At 46.9% G+C, this 18389-nt stretch overlaps 1 protein-coding gene across 7 annotated transcripts in view; it reads left to right on the top strand.

The window, feature by feature from the left end:
- The window catches only part of LOC119153526 (discoidin domain-containing receptor 2-like), a 63059-nt gene that overhangs the window by 21412 nt on the left and 23258 nt on the right, over nucleotides 1-18389 (top strand). For all 7 annotated transcript variants that reach the window (XM_037400114.1, XM_037400116.1, XM_037400118.1 and 4 more), the window contains 3 exons: nucleotides 8409-8546; nucleotides 12794-12896; nucleotides 15127-15355. In XM_037400114.1, the coding sequence (XP_037256011.1) occupies nucleotides 8483-8546; nucleotides 12794-12896; nucleotides 15127-15355 (396 nt within the window). In that variant the 5' untranslated portion in view covers nucleotides 8409-8482. The remainder of the gene's footprint in view (nucleotides 1-8408; nucleotides 8547-12793; nucleotides 12897-15126; nucleotides 15356-18389) is intronic.

Genomic DNA, 18389 nt, shown 5'->3' with positions numbered 1-18389 from the left:
GGTGGTTGAGACTAACCTCCATAACCTCCATCCAGAGCGAGATCTGAGGAAACCAGTGCATTCCTAAATCAATGTCAAATTAAAGAAAGAACATGCTCAGTGATCCATGTGCTCTGATGGAAAGCAGATCACGTCCGAAAAGTCTTCAGATTGTGGTTTTTAATGAGATTCCTGTACTGGTTGCCAAAAGTAACTGCATTGACATCATATATCTGGTTCCTAAGTTCCCTGCTGTTGACCAAACGCTGCTGCTCCTGGGAAGCAGAAGAGGCTGTGCTTTGGAAGTGGGGGCAAGTCAGGTCCCTGGGGCAGCTCCTGGGTAGCACTGTGAAGGCAGGTCCCCCTTGCCCTGGGCAGGGTCCCATCTCTGGCATATCCTCATGTCCTGCCGGGGTGCCTCACCACTGCTGGTAGCTGGTGGGCTCTGAGCTGAGAAACACCTTCCTGAGCAGTTCTGGTGGTATCTGGCTTTTGTTTGCTGTTAGCGTAACCAGTCCCTGCCCTCTTGCTTGCTAATGTGGCAATATCTCAGCTTCCATTTGGCTGATCAGTATGATGTTGAATAAGTAGATTTAGAAAGTGCCACCTGATACCACTCAAAAATAGTTACCGGTGGGAATGTGATCCGTGCAGTGTCTAAACAGAGGGCTGTGGAGTAGTGCTCTAGTATCACTATGGGACAAACTCCGTTATTCCCTGGTTTGCCCATGAAGAAGCTGGTGGGAGTCGTAGCAAAATCTGGCCAGAGCTGCTCCACTGCCTGGGTGGAACCTCGGTCTCACGAGTGGTGACTTGGGAGCAAATTCTAAGTAACTTAATACTGAAATTTGGCTTCGCTGAGGAGGCTGATGGTGGTTTAGTCAGGACAAGAGAAGGCTGTGGGATGTCTAAGAGCAGATTATCAAGATGACAGAAACAGCCTTTTACTGAGGTGTGTAGCAGGAGGGTTGACAGTTATCTTCAACTGCAGTAACAGGAGGTGCTGTCCTAGTGTAAGGAGGCGTGAAGTTTTCCCTCCGCAGACAGTCAAGCAGTGGAAGAGGTTGTCCAGAGAGGTGGAGGAGCCTCCATCCTTGGGGTTTTTTAAGACCCAGCTGGACAAAGTCCTACATAGGCTGCTCTGAAATTGGTGCTAACACTGCTTTGAGCAAGAGGTGGGATTAGATGTTCTCCTGAGGATCTCCTCCAGCCCGAATAATTCTGCAACTCGGTAACCTGATCTCCTTTAGAATACAAATTCGAGTACAGTTAAGTAAAAGGTTATGGTGGAGCCCCTTGAGAGTGGGGAGGGAGGAAGGTGGTTTAGATTGAGTGCTCTTAATATTCCATCTGTCACCTGTGTGGTTAACATGTCATATATATGGTTGCTATGTGAGACTCACAGTGGAAGATTGTAGTTCTTGAGAGGACTATTGCTAACTTGTAGTTGATATGTTTTAAGGATAGTGTAAAAAAAAAAAAAAAAGAAAAAAAGCTGGAGAGATGCCAGTGTAATGAATAGAGTGAAAATGTCCATGTGCCAGGTGCTCTCTGGTGCCTGTTCTGTGTGGGAAGGAAGCTCTGGTAAGGGTAAGGGACAGTGATCACCACTGCTTGGGCACATGGAAGAGAATTAATTGCAACTTCTGGTTTGTGCACATCTTTGGTTTTCCTGCTGCTTCTGTCATATGGAAGCAATGGGCCTGGAGGCTGCTTCTCAGTTGAGGGGACCTGTGTTTTGGAGGGCTTGTTGGAGTGCATGAGGCTCACCCTGCCCCTGCTGCTGGGTTTAGGGTTCCTGGGGGATGGTGTGCATTCATGTCCTGTGTAGTGTTGCAGCGTGCCTGGCACTTCTGCCTGGGTCATGGGAAGTACCTCCAAGTTCCTCAGTTGAGATAAGCACAGTGTACTCTTGCCCTGGGGTTGATGGGGAAGGGTGTCTGTGTTTTTGGATTAGTTGAGCGAAGAACCACCAATAGTTAGTATGGTGAATTTGCATTTCCTTATCTTTGGCTTTGCATTTCTAATAGTTTCTAATTTTGGTTTCTACTTTGGTTTCTAACTTTGCATTAAATTCATTTGTTCGTTTATCCCAAAGTCTGGGTTTGTGTCAAAAGTGCTGTCTGCAGTTTTACAAAGTGAGGACACCCCACTCCTGTGGGGCTGGCCAACAGGCAATGGGAAAATGCTGAAAGATTTGTGGGTCTCCAACTCTTCTGCAAAAACACAACACCTCCAGGCTGTAGATAAGGTACTCGGTCATGTTTGAGTCCATGGGCTGAACCTTCTCCCAGTATTAAATGGTGATGTCATAGGTGACTGGAATGCTGTTTTTCTCCTAAAATTTAGCAAGAGTGAGGTGTCACTTTTTTTTTTAGAATAGCCCTTTTAGATGTTTGGTTACAATGTGGAAAAAGATTCAAGCCCTCCTCAGGGCATTCCTGTCACCCACCCCTCAAGAGGGTGACAGTAAAGTACACCCAGACCTTGATGTTCCCATCCTTCTGCCAGTGCCTGAGACACAGCTCTGTGGTGGCCCTGTCCCTGCCCTGAGTGCCACTCCTGAATATGGTGGTCTTTTTCTTAGCCCCACGTGTTCTTTTGTGTCTCTTGTGATGACAGGTTGCTTTTATCTGTCCAGCCTTGTTGCTGCTTTGGACATGGCTTTGTGGTGTCACTGTTCTTGCCCTATGTCCCCCACCGCATTCCTAACATTGTCATGGGTTTTTACTCTTTCTGCCCATCTCTGTTGGTGCCTATATCCAAGATGTCCTGTTGCAGCCTTGCACTTCATGCCAGAATCTTGCTGGGCTGGCCCAGCTCCCCTGTTACTGTCTAGCATGTTGATTTTTGGTGTCACTGTTTGCACTTGGGTTTGTCCAGGTGTCACCCATGTGTCATGCAGAGGCCTCTCCCTGTGCTGCCTGGTTGACTGAGTCTAGGGATGGCTAGAGACCATACTCTCAGTGCACCTAAGGGACAACTTGTTGCTGCCTTCTCACAGGGCTCCTGCACACGTGGTGTGGCTGCCTTGATACTGGGCTCATCTGTTCACCCTCCAGTGGCTCTGCTGGAGTGGGTGGTCACCTTCTCACGCCAGCAGTGCTGCTCTACTTTTTTCCAATGTTGTGGCAGTTGGTGCCACTAGAAGATACTACCTTTTCTTAAGGTTACTATCCCCATGCACTCTTAGCGTGATGTTGAGTTGCAAAGGCAAAATCTTTGTTCCTGTTGAATAGGAATGCGTAGAGAGGAGATGACTGGGGCTTAAAAGCTCTCTTAAAAACTAAAAATTGATACCAGCAGCAAGAATTGTAAACTAAGCAAAACATTTTAAGAAGCGATCAGAATCCTTTGTGCTAAGCATTTTCTTCAACAGATTGTTTGGTCCAAACTGGAGCTGCATGGGCTGTAAAGTATGTGCTCCAGAGGAAGACTGCTGGGTTTGGGGTATCCCAGGTTAATTCTGAGGCAGAGAAGTGTTCCACCATCATGCTAGAGCTAGAAAAATAGAAATCATGCTTTCCAGCCTCTTATTCAGACTTCAGATATTGCCCCATGAATTCCTTTAGGAATGCTAGGAGATACCATGCAATCCTCCTAATAGTTTCTGAACCTCTTCTGAGGAAACTTTGATTTAGGGTAGGTCCTCTTGTAACATGTGGTGTGCATCATACATGCAGAGCTGTAAGTATCCATCACAACCGGGGAGTTTCTTGGTGCGGTGCTGGGCATCTGTAATGGGATTCCTGCAGCAAACCCTAAGGTCCCATTCCGAGGTAATGATCTGTGAAGGAACCAGTTAAAACAAATGCCTGTTTCAGTTGGGATCTAGAGAGGCTTGCAAACATGCCAGACCTCCGTAATGGATCTCTGGAGGGAGAACAGTACCTGGAGGAGCTCCAAGTCCCACCTTCTTCGTGCACATCACTAAAGAATAGCTCCCTCCTGCGCCCACTGTGCTCAAAGGCCCCATGCTGCGCTGGGGATGGTGCTGGGTCACAGCGAGCTGTTTCTCTGCGGAGAGATGAATTGGCTTTTTAGACGTGGTATCTGCTGGGTATATTGGGAAAAACTTCCCTCTTTTGCATTTTCTTAGTAAGTTTTTTTAGCAAGTAGATTTTTATTTTTTTTCCACTCACAATGATTGTAACAGGATTTTATTCTCCTGTAGCCAGCTGTTAGCAATTAGCAACTTGATCCATTCAGTCCTGAGAACAGAGTTTAACACTTTCTTGCCTCTGTGAGTATGTTGCTAATCCTGTTTTTGCTGGTTTCGGGCTTGTGCTATAGTTTGGCACTTTCTGTGTATGTGTGGGCAGGTCAGGAAGAAAGGGCTGAGTACAGCAAGGGGCTCTAATGCAGCTGAAAGAGGTACAAATAAAAGTATCAAGTCATCTACCCAGGAAAAAATCATTAGGAAGATGATTTCCAAAGCAGTTTGGACAGAGGCTTATATATAGTAGTATATTCCAGTGTGTTCTAGCACTGGGAAGTGTGCAGTTTGGGAATCCAGTCTACTACTAGCTGAGATTTAGACTCAGCAGAAATCAACATCAGTAGTTCTTCAGAGATTTCCGGCAGTACAAGCTCCCAAGTGGAGCTAAGGCTTCTCTAAATTATGAGGCAGGAGAGAAAAACACTCTTGATGACCTCGCTCAAGAGAAGAACAGCTGCAGTGGAGCACCAGAAGATGAGAAATGACACTGTTTGCTCCCTGTGTGCAGCACCTCTCCCAGGACAACCCCCAAACATGCTTCAGGACTGGGAACTGAGTGTGTTGGGAAGAATAAACCCAGCACAGCCTGAACCCAGCTGCTGGGGTCCTTGTGTAGGGCTGAACTGCTGGAAATAGTTCATCACTGCCATACCAAGGTGAGAATTTGTCTCGCCAAACTGTGGCCGCCTGGGAAGGATGAGGCTAGTGCAGCCAGCCATTTAGGGCCTTCCCTCTGTCATCACTAGGGATGGACATATCCAGAGAGGATTCACGCTGCTCGTCTTGGTAGGGAAGGGCCAAATTCAAAACCAGCTTTTATAGGCACAGAGCTGCAGGCAGGTGAGCTCTAGAGCCAGCTCCGAAGCTTTCCTTTTCTCTCCTGGAGGCCAGGCTGGCCTCCATGGCCACGCTTTCCAGTTTTGGCTTGCAGTTCCCCCAGGCCCACGCTATTTTTGTGTGACGTTCCAAGCTCCACATACCCATCAGGTTCTGGGCAGCCCCTGGTTCCCAGGGTGTTGGCTGAAGCAAGCAGGACATGGTGGGACAGGGACAGCCACAGTCTGTGCTGCCCCAGCCTGCACCCTTCCTCCAGCGCTGGTTGCTGGCTTGGTGGCAGGAGCTGACATGGTGTGCTTGGGCATTTCTCTGTGACTTCCCTTGTTCACACTCCACCCTGTTCTTTCTTTCCTCTTGTTATTGTTTACATTCTGATCACCCCGTGCCAGCGGTGAAATGCTGTGGCTGGCTATGTGGCAGTAGCATAGGTGTCACTTAGAATGTGGCATGAGCTCTGGGTAAAGCAAATGGGCATTTAAATTATTATTATTTTTTTGTTTGTCAAAAACAAAACATTTACCTGGTCAAATGAGGTAACGGTACTGTTTGTGTTGCATGGATTATGTTGCTGTGATATTTGTGGCCGTGGTGATGACTTGCATGTCATTTTGAGAGGATGAGAGATGCTTCGCACAGCTACTGTTTCGTCAAAAGACAAAACCCCTGCGCGAAGTGTCAGCTTCCCTCCGGGTGAAGCTGGGCTGTGAGCTCTGCGCCGATGGCAGAGGGTGGTGGGTGCTGGGTTGTTCTTGTGCTCTGCTGCAGGCATCTGCCTCCCTGCTGTTGGTCTTTCCTTGCTGGGCTCTCGGATCAAACGGGAAGCCAAGGCATCTGAACACTTAGCGATGTCTGGGGTTGCTCTCGCTTCTTTTTTTTGCTCCAACAGTGGTCTCTGGGCCTCTGCTAGCCACGCACAATGACTATTTCAATGCTTTCTGGCCATCCTTTCCCCTAACCCTGGACAAGTTAGAGGGAGCTCCCAGGGTGTTTTGGTGGGAGCTAGCCTGTACCTTTATGGATGCCTGGTCCTCTCCTTGCTGGCCAGGCTCTGAAGGAGTTAATGAGGGCATGCAGTGTATGTGTGCTTGTCCTCTGCCATCTGAGGGCTCCAGTGTAGCTGGCAGCTTTTAAACCTCTGGCTGAGAAGTCACCTGGGAGATGTCTCCAAGCTGCTGTTCTCCTGCCAGGACCTCTTTAGCTCTGTTCAGAGGCTGATCCAGCATGGGGACCCCCAGGAAGGATCTTTAGCCCAGGCTGCACCCATATGGTATAGCTGATCTGGGTAGACACCGAAGTGATGGGCAGGGCACCCTGTACACCATCAAACAGCGCTCTCCTGTGTTTCCCATAACCTTTCCCAGGAAGGTAGTTAGAGTTAAAGGCTTTAATGTTCATGACACTTTCCTTGCTCAAGTCCTGTGGGTGCAAAGTCTCCTCTAGTGCTGAACTCTCTCCAGTTCCCCCTTGCAAGTCTTGTGCTGGGAGCCTCTGGGGCACCCTAGCCATCACCTGCATAGATGAACATCCACCAGATCTGTCTTTCTGCTGCAAAATGTCTTTACAAAGTCTCCCTCTGCATGGCTACAAGAAGCCTCTGCTCCATGTTGCAGTCTGCCATGGGATGGTGGCAACTGGTATGTTTGCATCAGAGGTCACCAGCCTCACCTCCTTCCTCCACCCCCCATTTCGTGGGGGAAGGTGACCTTTGATGCACACACAGCTTGAGAGTGCTTGGTCAAAACCTCTTTTCTGATTGCTGGACCCTCCTGCTGAGATCGGGACTGCCTTTTCTCTCCAGTGCTCTGCTTTTGCACACTCACCACCTGAGATGCCACAAAAATCACAAACCTTGTCAGCTGCCTTCCAGCCTCGGCCAGGGCAGTCACATAGAGTACAAGAGGTGACTGAAGCAGGAGGGGTCCTGGCAATTGTAAGGTTGGTTTGTTTGTTTGTTTGCCTGCATTGTTGTGTGACTGAGCACAGCACCACTGGGCAGTGTGCACTGGTCATTAGTTTCCCCTCCTGCATGCCTGTTTGGCTCTTTTCCCAAGAAGGCCCTTAGTTGTTTTTCAGGCTTGGAGCCATCTTTTCTGACGGAATCCAGCAGGGACAATGGCCAGTAGCAAATCCTTAAGAAAGAGAATAAAAACCGGGCAAGCTTCAGTGATTCTAACCCTGATTTAGCTTCTGGGCGTCTAGCAATCTGTGGCTGGGGGATTTCCTGAGCCAAAGGTTTTACCTTTGGATTTAAGAAGCTGTGGTGTATCTTTTTGTTGTGAATATATCCAATTGTTTTGGTATCCACAGCAACTCATGGCTGTGACTTGTACAGTTTAATTACGTTGGGTGGAAAAAATACAGCCTTTTGTTATGAATCTCTGAGCTAATGGCATCTGATGTGCTTGCACGCATGTATGCACCAGCACAACGATGGTCGCTTTTGTAGCCTCTCTTTCTTTACTAACAAATCTGAAGATTCAGTTTTTCCTTTTTACTACCACTCTGAGGATTCTTGAGCAAACACCCTCTGGTCCTGACAACTTTGCATCTACTGATTTGTTCTGTTATCTTTTTGCTTGACGTTTCAATACGAGGCAGAGCCTCTAACCTGCCTTCTGTAAAGCTTATCTTCCAGGATGGGAAGCTCCCAAGGCTCTTTGTAGTGAATGTGGACACGAAGAATTCACATAACTGCTGATATGACCTTGTGTTCCTTTAGGTGTTATCATGGCTTTCCACTGAAATTGCCAGCATTTAAGCTCTTTGCTATTTTCCTTGTTTCCAAACAGGAAATTAAGTGTGCTCGCATGTGTGAGTGCACATGCTCTTTTGGCAGCACTGTGAACATGTAGGAAGAGATTAGTTACACCCTGTTTTAGACATTTATCTTAAGGCTGTATGACAAGTTCCTGAGTGCCCCCTTGGCTACTTGGAGTAGATGGCTGGTGCAGATAGAGGTGTGTGTTGCATGGATAAACCCCGCTTGGGGATCCTGGTCGGACTATCCAGGTTCAGTACTTGTTAACATGATAAGGAAAGTGAAGAATCAATGGGGGAGAGATGATTTTGCATTGGACTTGTTTAAAAGCAATTAAGAGAGTATGTGTCTGCACAGTAGCCATGGCAGCTGAGCTCCTAAAACCTGAATTACATTAATAGCTTTAGATACGTTATAGGTTGTCAGGCAATCATTAGCTCTTCGCTAAGCCTCCTATCAGGTGATGGGTCAGAGTAGGGCTGAGGTCAGGACACTCTTAAAGACATGGAAGGTTGCCCAACCCATCATGAGGCAATGTCAATATAGCAAGTCTGCAGCACAGAGAAGTCCTGTCTTTGGAGGGCTCTCATCTTGTGTTTCTGCTTTGTCTTTCAGAAATGTAGATGGCAGCTGCTGTTTTTGAAGGATTCGCACCCATCTGACCCTGCACAGCGCCTCCGATTGCTACCATGATCTTCTGCATGCTGCTGTTGGCCTCACTGCCTGAGCCATCTGGCACCGAAGTCAACCCTGGTAGGGAGCTGCCAGCCTGGGAGAGGACTCTGATGTCCCACCTTTCATACACTTGTTCTTAGCCTTTCTTTGCCTCCCATGATGAATGCATATGAATGTAATGAATGCATGTAAATGTAATCACTAATGTAGTTCCTGAATGTCCCCCTCTGGACTGAGATGGCCAGTCTTCCTCAACAAGCTGTGCTGGAGCGGGACATCTCTCCCAACAGTCCCAGGAGGGCTCAGGCACATGGATATATTCCTTTCTTTGCCCACCCAGAGGGTCTTGCGCTCTCAGCAGGCCTGTCTTGAGCTTTATCACTTCATTGCTTTGACCATGCGACCTGCAGAGAAAACCTGGCTCTAGACTGGCTCAGAGATACTGTGCTCGCTGTGGAAGGGAAATTACCAGTTAGCAAAGCATAAGCCACAGCACTCCAGCTGGTGACAAGGGTTCTGGAGAGACAAGTGTGGAAGGAAAGTTAGAAAACCCTACCTGGCACAAAGCTAGGGTGGAGATGGGGATATGAGCCTATGAGTCCCTGTGGAGGGCATGACCTCTTATCCTACAGCATTTGGCCAGTCGTAATCATGAAGGAGGTGAGTAAGATAATGGTCTGCAATATATTGCAAAAATTCCTGTAATGAGGTGGTTTGAGCTGGAGACAGTCTGTGAAATGAGTCTAATCCTTTCCCAGCTTGGCTGAAGGTGTGGTGAGGCAGCAGTGCTACCCTGAGGGCCTTTGTTAGCTCTGCTGGCTCTGGCTCTGTTTGTTTGGAGCCCTCTGACTGTCTGGCCCTGACCCTGCTCTGGCCTGGGGATCTTTGCAGAGGTTTGAGGTTGTGCCGCAACCAGTGAGAAGTGAAGCGAGGCCTGTGGGGAGCTCAGCAGGCACCCCTGTGCTCCCCTGTTACACAGCTGCTCCCTGCACTGTACACCCCCCCATGTGTCCAACTTTGAAGTGGAGTTGCCATCTGGTTCTGATGCTTAAAAACTAGTGGGAGAAGAGGGAAGACAGCAGCTAGGGGGTCAGTCACATGCCAGTTCCTTTGGGGGGGTGGTAAGAACAGAAGTTAGCATACTCAAAGGTGCAGGAATATTTCCCCCCAATACCCAGACCCTGGGAGGTGGGGTGGGCTTTGAGCACAGGGCTGTGGTGCCACCCTTCTGCAGTCATCATCTTTTCCACCAAGAAATAAGCATGTAGCTTTGTTTGTACCTCTCAATTCTGCCTGTGGCTTCTACGAGCAGCTTTGCTTTCTCAGCTCCCACAGTGCTCAGCCACCTCTTACGTCCAAGGGGCTGTGCCCTGTTGTTCCCAGCCAAACTCTAGCACACCTATAGCTCAGCTGATGCTCCTTGGCTGTGATGCCCGCAGGCTCCATTGATCATCTTGACCTCCTGCTCTTCTCCAGGAGTGGTCTGAAGCACCTCCTGCATTACCTTCTAAATCAAAGGGCTGCTTTGTGGATGATTCAGACCTATGTAGGAGGGATCCTGTGGATTCCTTCTGCCTAGCATCAGTTGTTTGACCTCACTAACAGAGGTGAGCTTCATACTTTTCTGAGCCTCAGTGTGTTCTGTCTGCATGGCAGGTTAGTGTCATAGTCATAGCATAGTAAAGCATCAGGGATAACTGAGCAGGAGTCCTGGTGGCACCTGAACAGAACCTAAGGATGGCTTTGGTCAGGAGGATTTACATTTTGGTGAGAGCCACAGTCTTCTGCCAGGGACACTCTGAATTCCATTTGTCAGCCTGGAGTTTGTGAACTAATGAGTTTTGTGAAGGATTGCAGTAAGTCCCAGTGCCCCCAAGACCTTCCCAGCCAGCTAGCTGTCCATCTGGCATTGCTGTATGGTGGGCACTTGACCTTTAAATAAGGTATGACCAGACAGGACTCACACTGCAGAAACACAAAAACATTTTTCTGCTTTCAGCTGACAACCCCACCCTTTTGGAAAATCTTCGGATATTTACCCTTAGTTTAGCAACATACTAGCTTTCCAGGAATAGATCAGATTGTACTGGTCTGTGGTGGGATAGTCTGGGCTAGTGTGGTTTACTAAACTTGCTGCTCCGTATCGGAGCATGGTTAGAGCTCCCTGTTGGCTCTCAGCAGCCACAAACACCATGCTTGATCCCAGTCAGACACAGTTTACCTCCCAGTGAATTCTTCTGTAGACAGGCCTCGTAGGAAACCTCAGACATGTGAATGAATGTTCTGGGTGAGACCAGAGGCCTCTCCAGCTTGGTGTCCTGACTCCAGCAGGGTCTGGTCCCAGCAGTGCTTTATCCCAGGTGTGCTCTCGGCTTGCTGCAGTCTGCTGCTTAGGAGCATTCTGAGCTAGCACTTGTGTATTTGCTTGTGGTAGCTGTGAGTTTGTCTCCAGCTGACTTTTGAACCCATGTGAGTCTTTGGCATTTGGAGCGTTTAACAGATTTAAGGATGTGTATGTTGTTTTTGAACTCTACTACCCGATCTTTTGATGCCTCCCTGGTTCTGGTATCTTAAGAGACAGTGAGTGATTAATTGTTCAGGGTATAAATTACCTTTGTCATACTTCAGTAATCGCTTTTGTAACAGCGAGGCTGCAGATCTTCCCTTTTGCATCATCTGTGTTGCCTTCTCTGCCTTTTGATGGGAGAAGGAAGGAGTAAGAGCTCTATTCCATGTCTGACTGGCATGTAACATGCATACAGACAGTGGTGTAATAGTGTTTTCTAGTTTTTGTCTGTATTCCCTTTGCTTTTTTCTATATTAAACAATCTGGTATCATCAGCAAACACTGCCACCTCACCACCCATCTCCTTTACAAGATTATTTAGGAATATACATAACACATTTGTTGGTAGTGTGCCTGCTAACAGCTGCAGCCAAGCCCTACTGAAACAACCTATTTGCAAACATTGCTACGTTGAAATCTGTCAGGTAGTTATTCAGCCTGTGGCTTTTTCTTCTCTGTGGTGGCAACAACAAGGTGGTTTCATGCTGCTGTCTCTTGTAGCTTCTGAACCCAGCGAACAACTTTATCTAGGTTTGTTGCAAGAGTAGCAGTCCTGAGATAGAGAAATGATGAAGACACCCCCCCCAAGGCTGTGCCCTCGCTGGGGGAAAGGCAGGCAAGGCTGCTGATATGGTGGTGTAGCAGTGAGGATGCCAACTGACACATGTGCCACTCTGGAGTGACTGGAGCATGTGTTGGCTCTTGCCCGTGTCACTGCAGATGGAATGAGCTGGGGCTGTTGTGGGGCTGCTGTGAGCTCTGGGGAAAATGTTCAGTAATCTATAGGAGAGTCTATTTCCCCTTTTTCTGTGACTTGCCATTGACTATGCTTTTATCTTTTAATTGTTTCATGATTTAATCTCATATAACTTTTTGATCTGCTGTTGATGTAAGTCTGACAAAAATATCTTGCTTGCCTGTTTTGAATACTGAGCCTTAATGAATACATTAAGATTTTTGAGTTTTCTGAAACATCTCTAGTATTCCAAGACACGTTTAAAACTTGTGTCAGGGGAGAGAGCCGGGCCAGCTTGGATTTGTAAGCTACATCTGCGCTGTCTTTAGTGTATTGAGCTCGTAGAGCACTGTTGCTTGAGCCAGTTGTCTGTACTCTGGAGGCCCCAAGTTTGAGAGTCTTCTCCTGCCTGGAGAGAAACGCTTGCTCCACTTGAGGCTGAGGGTGGGGAATGGACCTGAATGGGGCAGTGTGGATGGTCAGGGCCTCGTGCTCAAGTGTAAGCTCTAGCCTGCAGTGACATGACAGAGCAGACACTTCTATAAGCTAGTCTAGTCACCTGTAATAGAAGCTATTTGACTCCTCACTTGTTCCTGGACTGGTGAAAATAATGATTGTTCCTATTTGAATGCAAGTCAAGCATCCAGTTTATTCCAGAAGAAGAAAAATCTTTAACAATTGCTTCCTTTCTGTGTCTCATCATTATTGGTAAGTAATTTTTCATTGTAAAAGAGGTCCAAGCAACCAGTAACACTGGTATGTTTTTGGAGGTTTTTAAAATGTTTCTTTGTAAAGCCTTTGCCTTGCCAGGACTCCGCTGAATACTAACTATGGGTGTATTTCATTACTTATAACTTCAGTTTATGATAATAACTAAGTATTTAATCCTTTTTATTTGCATTCTCTGTTTTATCATTACCATGTTTATTCCCTAGGCATGATAGCCTTTTAATTAAACTTGTCTGGCAATTTAGAAGGAAATGGTACTGATCTTTTTTTACTTGCTTGTGTTCCCATTTTCAGCTATATGCCGTTACCCTTTGGGTATGCATGAAGGGACAATACGAGATGAAGACATCACGGCTTCTAGCCAGTGGTATGATTCCACAGGACCCCAGTATGCACGGTAGGTTAATCTCTGGCATAAAATGTGATCCTCTTTTTTTTTTTCTTCTGTATATCCAATATGTGATTGAGGAAGAAGTTCTCTCACCCTTAAATAAACCTGTTTGCTTAGCTTCTTCACTGCTTCCATATTAAATCTAACTAGTGCACAGGCCAAGAGACAATGGTCATGGTCACAAGTGGTAATACAGGAAATTCTGATTCAATATCAAGGAAGAAAAAAATATCCTTTCCTGTGAAAATGAAGCTGTGGGACAGGTACCCAGAGAGCTGGTGATGTCTCAGTGTTTGGATATTTTCAGACTTGGCTGTACCAAGGCCTTGAGCAACACACTGTAGCTTTGGACTTAAGCCCTGCTGTGAGCAGGAGATTGGACTAGAGACTTCCAGAGGTTGCTTCCGACCCTCATCTTCCTGTAGTTCTATGAATACATCTCTAATGGATATGTGACTTACATGTCAGCTAGGGACAGTGCCCTTGGGATTCTTATAAGAGTGCTTTAAACTAAAACATAGGAAATCATTTACCACGGTAAACTGTTCAACAGCATCCTATTGAGGAAATAGACTGTGTCCACTCTGACTCAAAAACCTGGAGACTGCAGAGTCAAGGAATTGTTTAAAATAGCTAAAGGATTTGCTTTCAATGTCAAGCAATACTTACCTTTGTCCTGAGCCTGGCTTTTCATTATTTCATTTCTCTCAAAGCTACTAACTTACAGATGTAAGTTTCCTTGGAATTATTTATAATGATGATCTCAAACACTCCTACAGTTTTGGTGCAAGTCAGGTATGAATTTCCGGATAACTATGATATCTATGTTCTTGTGATGAGTTTGGGCAGTCCAAAATCATAAAATTCTCCTGGTGCTTGATTTTGATATTTTTTTTCCTTAGTCTGTGTTGGAGCAAAGATGCTAAGTGTTGTGTGTTTTAATGGAGTTTGAACAAGCCTGTGGGTCTGAAAGCTGGGAGACTTATTTTGTTCTGAGGTATGGCTTATCTCTGGTTCTGCAAATACTTCAGGCATCGCTTGCCATCTGTTACCATCATCTCTTTGCCAGGGCAGCTGTATGTCCACAGGGTGAAGACATGAAGGCACCCTCCAGCTGACTTCATTTTGTTAGAGGTCATAGTTGTCCAGTGCAGATGTCTGTCCCTGTCATTTCAGTCACCCTTCCTGCTTTTTTTATAACTTCTTTTACTTGCCACTTCACTGTAAGAAGGTCTGGCACAAACAGCTGATGAACCTGAAACAAAAACCTTCTCTAGCCTGTGCCTTGACCTCCAGTGTCTCCTGGGTGCTGCCTCCTGCAGCATGGGGGGTAGCACTCGCTGATCCCATCAAGCAGAGATGGGTAGCTGTCCGAAAGACAAGGGCCCTTCAAGGGCTTGCTGTTCGCCAAGATATCCTTGTTGCTAAAAACCCCACATGGTGGTCTTGTGTCTGGATACATTTTTCACATTTCAAACTCTCACCACCTTGTGGCTTGCACAGCTGAGCCTACAGAAGCCAAGGTAAGGCAGTGTTACCTTCAGTGGCGCTGATAGCTGCAGCACTCTGCTCAGTGTGCAGTTCCCAAGGATAAAAGCCTTAATCTTGGCAGCTGGTGCCACAATGTTCAGCTTTGAAGCAGAGACCTTCACATCCTACATGCAGCAGTGGCCTGTGCAAGCAGCTCTGATGAATGACAGAAACATGAAAGATGCATTGGGATGGCACAGAATAATTTGTAGATGGGCAGAGATTTTCTTTTGAAAAGGGATTTTTAAGATGCTCCCCTTTGTGCTTGTTAGAGCTCTAGGAGGTGGTCAAGCAGAGGTTCAGGCCCTTCTGTGTGGGGTTTGGAAGTGAGTATGCACTTCACCAGCAAGGTGCTGAAAAGCATGTGGTATGTAATTGCCTACTGAGTAGCATTGCTGTTTCTGATCAATGTGGAGGTGCATGTCTGGGAAAGAAATTGCTTCTAACAGTTAATGAAAGGTATCTGAAACTGAAGGAGTTGTTCTGCATAGGGGAGAACTGGCTACAGAACTCTTTAAGTCTCAATTGACCATCACCCTGAAGGGGAGAGGTATTTGGTAGCCAGCTGTCAGGTCTCATTTGCTGATTTGATTTCTTTTTTCCCAATTCTCAAACTTTCAAGGTGTTTCCTCAGTTCTTGGGAACACTAGATCCTTGGAAGTGATGCTTTTTTTAATGTGTGTGATTATTTTTTTTTTCCCCTCAGGTTACAAAGGGAAGAGGGGGATGGAGCCTGGTGCCCGGCTGGCTTGCTGCAGCCAGAAGATGTACAGTTCCTTCAAATTGACCTGCACAAGCTCTTTTTTATCACTTTGATTGGGACTCAGGGACGGCATGCCCGGGCCACAGGCAAAGAATTTGCCCGTGCTTACCGAATTGACTATAGTCGCAATGGAGAGCGCTGGATCTCCTGGAAGGACCGTCAGGGCAGGAAGGTGAGTGTAGCAGGAACTGAATCATGGAGCATGCAGATGTTGTTATGGAGAACTAGACTGTAGAAGGCACATCCTCTACATACTGCATAGTGCATTCTACTTCATCCTGGCTCCTCTCTGTCAAGGCATTCAGGGTTCTCTGCCTTAGTCCTGTGTTTGCTGTGATGTTGGACTCTTATTTCCCTGACCTGACTCCCCCAGATCCCAGTTACTGCTGTCACTGAAAGTTGTGTCTCTTCACTGCCTTTGTGTCCATGTTCAGAACATCATGTGAATGTCCCTCTACCAGCTAGATGCTTGCTTCTGAATGGGAAGCTGCAAAGCAGGTGCCTGCTTTCTCATTTAAAAAAGAGAGGGGGTGGCAGGGAATGGACTTGAGTTTCTGGGCATCTGATAGCGTTCAATGTAGGGAGCAGTGAGGAGGAAGGAGTTCAGAGGGTAGGATGTGTGCTGAGCACACATACTTAGGCTTCTCACTCCTCACAGTTGTCTTATCCTCTCTCCAGACCTGAGTACGTAGCTCAGCACTGGCAGTACTCTGGTCATGTTTGTAATTACTAAACTTCCCCTGGGAAGGAATCACCTTCTCTTATCTGCAGCTCGCCTGACCTGGTCACCCTGCCTCAGGCTGGCTTGTGAAGCCTGAAGACCTAAGCCAAAGTAGAAAGGTACTGGGTGTGATGTTTTCTTGTGCTGGGGGGTGCTTTGGAAGTCAACAGTGGGGTTTGTTTTTCAGTATTAGGTAATAGCTTTTAGATTGAGTGAGCCAATAATTCATTAACAGACCTTTGATTGGCTGTTTGGCCATTGCCATTATCTTGCCCATCCCTTGCATATAGGTGTACGCTACAAACACTGTCTGCAGGATAGGAAAAGAGTTAACGGTTCTTCTTCGGTACTTTAGGTGAAGTCTGCCTGCATCTTGAGTGATACCAGAACTCAGTAGGCTTACACTGTCCACAAGCAGCTAAATGTCCCTTGTCTCCCACCCCAGTCCTGTGCAGAGTGCTGTTCTTGGGTACTCAGGATTCTGTTAGCGTCAGGTGTTATGATTTAGTGTGTGTCAGTTTTTGCAAGATCTCCCTCTTAGGCTGTAATAGGGTAATGAGCATGTGTTCAGCTGTGTATGATGCTGTAATGTGAGCCATCCTCTGTTTTGTATATGTGGAAGTCCACATATATTCTGTCTGTGTGTATACCTGTTCCCATCACATGAGATCAAAAAGGTTTCCCTCCTGGTATCCTTAGAGAAGATGCTTCTGCCTCTCTGTCCCTGCTGTTTCTGGACATACATTCTGGACATTTCCAAATGGAATGCAATTCCTGCCATTTCAGCTTCTCTGAAAAATGACTTTCCATAAACCATGCTTTTCAAAATGTCACCAATAGGGGCATATTCCATTAGTGAATTTGTATTTCAGAGGCACTGCTGTCTGGTCAAAAAAATTGATTACAATGTCCTGTAAAATCATTCAGACCTTGGAATGAGGTGCAAGATCCTAATCTACTTCCCTGTATGCATTAGGAAGGCTTCTTCCAGTCCTGCAGTTGATAGATGCCCAGCTGCTGATGTTTCAGGGTATGACTATGTGAGCCCTTCTTGGCAATATCTCTGTCCAAGGGGATCAGACAAATTATTTCAGTCAAAAAACCCAAACCAACCCCTTCACTGTGCTGCTAAGTTTCAGACATGTAGCCTGTGCTGCTCCTCACAAGGGAAGTCACTTCCAGCTTTAATTGGCTCAGTAAAGGCAGAGTCAATTTGATGACCCCTTGTCTCTGGTACCAGTTAAGACTGGTCCTCTCTGTTGGTGCTGATGTTGCGTGGTGGAAGTGCCGTTAAGTCCTGGGTCCTCATCATCTTCTGCTGTCAGCCACCTGCAGTCGTTTGCCAGCAGCACCACTTCATTCTTGCTGTTGGGAGCATTGGCACCAGTAGTGGCTGGGACTGGAGGCTGGTGCTGAGTTTGTGCCTCACACAACTGATTCACTTTGGGCTTTTTGGCCCTGAGAAACTGTGTGCTCAATAGCAGCATCCCCACCTGGTGGAGGTGCTAGGGAAAGTGCCGCTTCTCTTTTGCTTCTCTCGGATGTTTCTACAGGACAAGCAAAAATGTCAGCTCTTCCACTACGGAGCTGGTGCAGAGGTGCCTTTTTATGATGTGGATGGCTGAAGCTTTCTTCCTGTTCCTCTGTGCAGCACTGTCTGTCTCGGACTCTTTGGCTTGACATGTGTCACCTCAGATTCCCTGACAAATGGCCAACTCCAGAGGATCTGTCCAACTCCTGTGATGAAGATGGGATATTCTGCTATATGCTGTCTCCTTGTGGTTTTTATCTCCTATCAGCAAGGTCTTGTGGAACCGGCCTAGGTGGCTTCCAGGTCTCCTGTTTTAGGCTGTCTGACAGCTGAAAGGGTTAATTGCTTTCACTTATTTCCTGAAGACAGGAATGACTTATGTACTCCCTGCTTCATTAGAAGTAGTCATGGGTGTTTCTCCTAGGAAGAGAGATACTAAGAGGCTGCAGGTTAAAGGCCTGTCGAGGAGGTGAGCTTACTCTTTTGCTTTCCTTCTGTTTTCTTTGGTCTGCTCCTGGGACTTTGTGGCTTTGTATAGCTGTCCGGCCGGGTACAGGGAACTTCCACAGCTATCCTGGTGCGGTCCAGTAGACCACCAGAGGTGGCTGGCTCTTCAGGGAGGTAGGGTCTTCTGAGTGGTTTCTTTTTGTGACACTACAAGGTCTTTTACTTCTGAGTGGACTCTAGCCACATCTGGACATCTCCCCTGCTGCCATGAAGAGGAAAACACCTCCGTCGTTGGCCCCCCTCATCTGTTTAACTGCCTATACACCAACAATTGCAATCTACATGGTCTTTTGAGTAACCTCAGCCTCCGATTCATCCTTCCCACCAATAGCATCTCTGAACAGGAACCTTCACACTCAGAAGTGTTCTTATTTTGTTTCCATAGGACCAAATACTTTCCAAACTACTGGGGGATTGACAGCTTCAGCTGTTTCCACACACTGACTG

This window comes from Falco rusticolus, chromosome 9 (genome assembly GCF_015220075.1).
Source record: "Falco rusticolus isolate bFalRus1 chromosome 9, bFalRus1.pri, whole genome shotgun sequence".
Taxonomy (NCBI): domain Eukaryota; kingdom Metazoa; phylum Chordata; class Aves; order Falconiformes; family Falconidae; genus Falco; species Falco rusticolus.
The sequence above is the reverse complement of the archived record's forward strand: the minus strand, read 5'-3'. Positions and strand labels throughout refer to the sequence as shown.